This window comes from Hordeum vulgare, chromosome 2H, assembly GCF_904849725.1.
Source record: "Hordeum vulgare subsp. vulgare chromosome 2H, MorexV3_pseudomolecules_assembly, whole genome shotgun sequence".
In the NCBI taxonomy this organism is placed as follows: domain Eukaryota; kingdom Viridiplantae; phylum Streptophyta; class Magnoliopsida; order Poales; family Poaceae; genus Hordeum; species Hordeum vulgare.
This window is the reverse complement of record NC_058519.1, coordinates 563586707-563588881: the sequence shown is the minus strand read 5'-3', so window position 1 is coordinate 563588881 and position 2175 is coordinate 563586707. Positions and strand designations below refer to the sequence as shown.

The 2175-nt window shown below is 53.3% G+C and overlaps 1 protein-coding gene across 1 annotated transcript; it reads right to left on the bottom strand.

Annotated features, from left to right (window-relative positions):
• Positions 1–405: 405 nt before the first annotated feature.
• Positions 406–1674, bottom strand: LOC123430547 (two-component response regulator ORR11-like). The gene is made up of 5 exons (XM_045114410.1): positions 1416–1674; positions 1267–1313; positions 1088–1165; positions 884–954; positions 406–770 (listed from the first exon to the last, which is right to left on the bottom strand). Exons 1-5 carry the CDS (start codon positions 1537–1539, stop codon positions 683–685), a joined length of 408 nt encoding a protein of 135 aa, XP_044970345.1. The 5' UTR covers positions 1540–1674; the 3' UTR covers positions 406–682.
• Between the last annotated feature and the right edge of the window lie 501 nt (positions 1675–2175).

Genomic DNA, 2175 nt, shown 5'->3' with positions numbered 1-2175 from the left:
CGTAGTACAGATTGAATTGAACCAACTAATAATCCTAGCAATCAGATGCACGATCTTACGGATATCCTCTTCCGTAACAGCACACCGGTACACCCCACTGGGTACTTAAGGCCCTGTTTCCACAAATGGCATCAAATAACACAGAAGCAGAGTACAACTTCTGAACCAAAAGTACCAATCGAGTGTACTGCCATCTTACGGATATCCTTTTCATTCGCTATTTTGGATCTCGTCGATCGTATGAATCTGCTCGCACGTGAGCCATGACAGTACGAGTTTGATCAACAACCTACGATCACATCCATAGTCCATCATCCAAAGCGCAACAACCAAAACGACCAGCATTGTGCATGGAGTAAAACAGTCCATTTTCACAAATGACGGAATGGATTTCAACACGAGCAATGGCTTGAGGCGAACTTCCTCTTTACTGAACAGTGACAGAGATACACGAAACTGAAACATAGAACGCTGACGGAGATATAGTACGTCGACTGCTACATAACAGAGGGAAACAGGGCACATCCTACTTAATTAGCAGAAGCAAAACACAGACTGCATGCATGCTGACAGCCATCCTACTACTCTACTGCCGCCCATGCGTCCACGTCCCAAAAGGCCAAAACACTGAACCCGCGCGCCATGCAGGAGCGTCCGATGGTGCAGCCCGACCACGCGGCGCTCAGCGGAGGACACGGCTGCAGAGGCGCGACACGTCGGACGGCTGGACGGGCTTCAGCAGGAAATCCTCGGCTCCTTCCTCCAAGCACCTGACGGAGCAGAAACGTGTCAAAGGGCAGAAAACTGAATTGTATGCACGCTACCACCGAGTAAAAAGAATATGACATGCATGGGGTGGTCATGCCATGGGATGGATACTGACCTGCTGATCCTTGTAGGCACGTTCTCCGAGGACATGATGACCACGGGGATCCCCCTCAGCTTGGACGACTCCTGCATGCATGCATGCATCCATCACACTTCCATTGTCATCTCAAACAATCAAGTAGTGTAGTACTCCTATACATGCATGATTTACCATACGAGGTTTGGCAAGAAAGAAAGGATGTCGTGTCGTATGTATTACCTTGACCTTCTTGAGGAGCTCGTAGCCCGTCATCTCCGGCATCCAGTAGTCGGTGATTATCATGCTCACATTGGCCTCCTGCAGCACCCAAGATCACACGATAAAACCCATGCAAATCACAAAAGGAAATACCGGAAGAAAAAGGGATAGAATAAGGTGTGATGTGGAAGATCACATACGGAGCGCAGTAGCTCAAGGGCCCTCTTCCCGCTGTCCACGGCCGTCACTGCATGCACACATGCACGCGCATGTACATCTCGTCACTAAACCACGGCAAAAGAAGAAGAAGAAAGGATCGAAACGGGACATGATCTCGTCGATTACTCACCGCGGAACTTGGAGCTCCGGAGGATGCCGGAAATGACGGCGCGGTCCACCGAGCTGTCGTCCACGGCGAGGACGTGCGGCGGCGCCGCGCTCCCCTCGCCGGCAAGGCCCTTGAAGCTCGCCATCTCTGCCCTCACCCTCACCTAGGACTGCTCTTCTCACCCTCACCTAGGACTGCTCTTCTCGTACTACCACTGGTACCGTGGAGAGAAAGGGAAAGAAAGAAAGCGGCTGGAAAGGGACTGGTGTGAGGAGAGGAGAGGGTCGGCACCCCTATATATATAGGCGAAGGCGACGAGGCCGTGGCACAGGAGATGGTACTCCTAGGGCGGAAAAGGCGAAGACGAGGAGGCGGGGCGCGTTCTGGCTCAGGCCCCGAGGGATATCTCGGCGAGGGTGAATCCAAGATACGGATGCCGATCGATCGGGTGCGGCAGGGTCGTGGCGTGACGCATGGATGCCTGGAGCGAGGCATGCCGCCTGGCATGCACCACGCGGGAGGGACGTGCATATGCATGATGATGCAACCAGCGCACAGCGGCGGCCAGCAGCAGACCAAATCTTTTGTTGCTGCAAGCAGGGGTAAGTGCCGGGCCCTTTACTCCTTTCTTGACCGGCGCGGCGCCGTATCTCTTCTCTTAAATGGGTTATTCATCGCAGCATCCTTCCTGCCTGCCTCGCTTCTCCGTCCATCCCCTCTGTTTGTTTGCGGAAGCAAATGATGTACAGGTAGTAGCTGGTGTGTTCATTTACCGCACGCG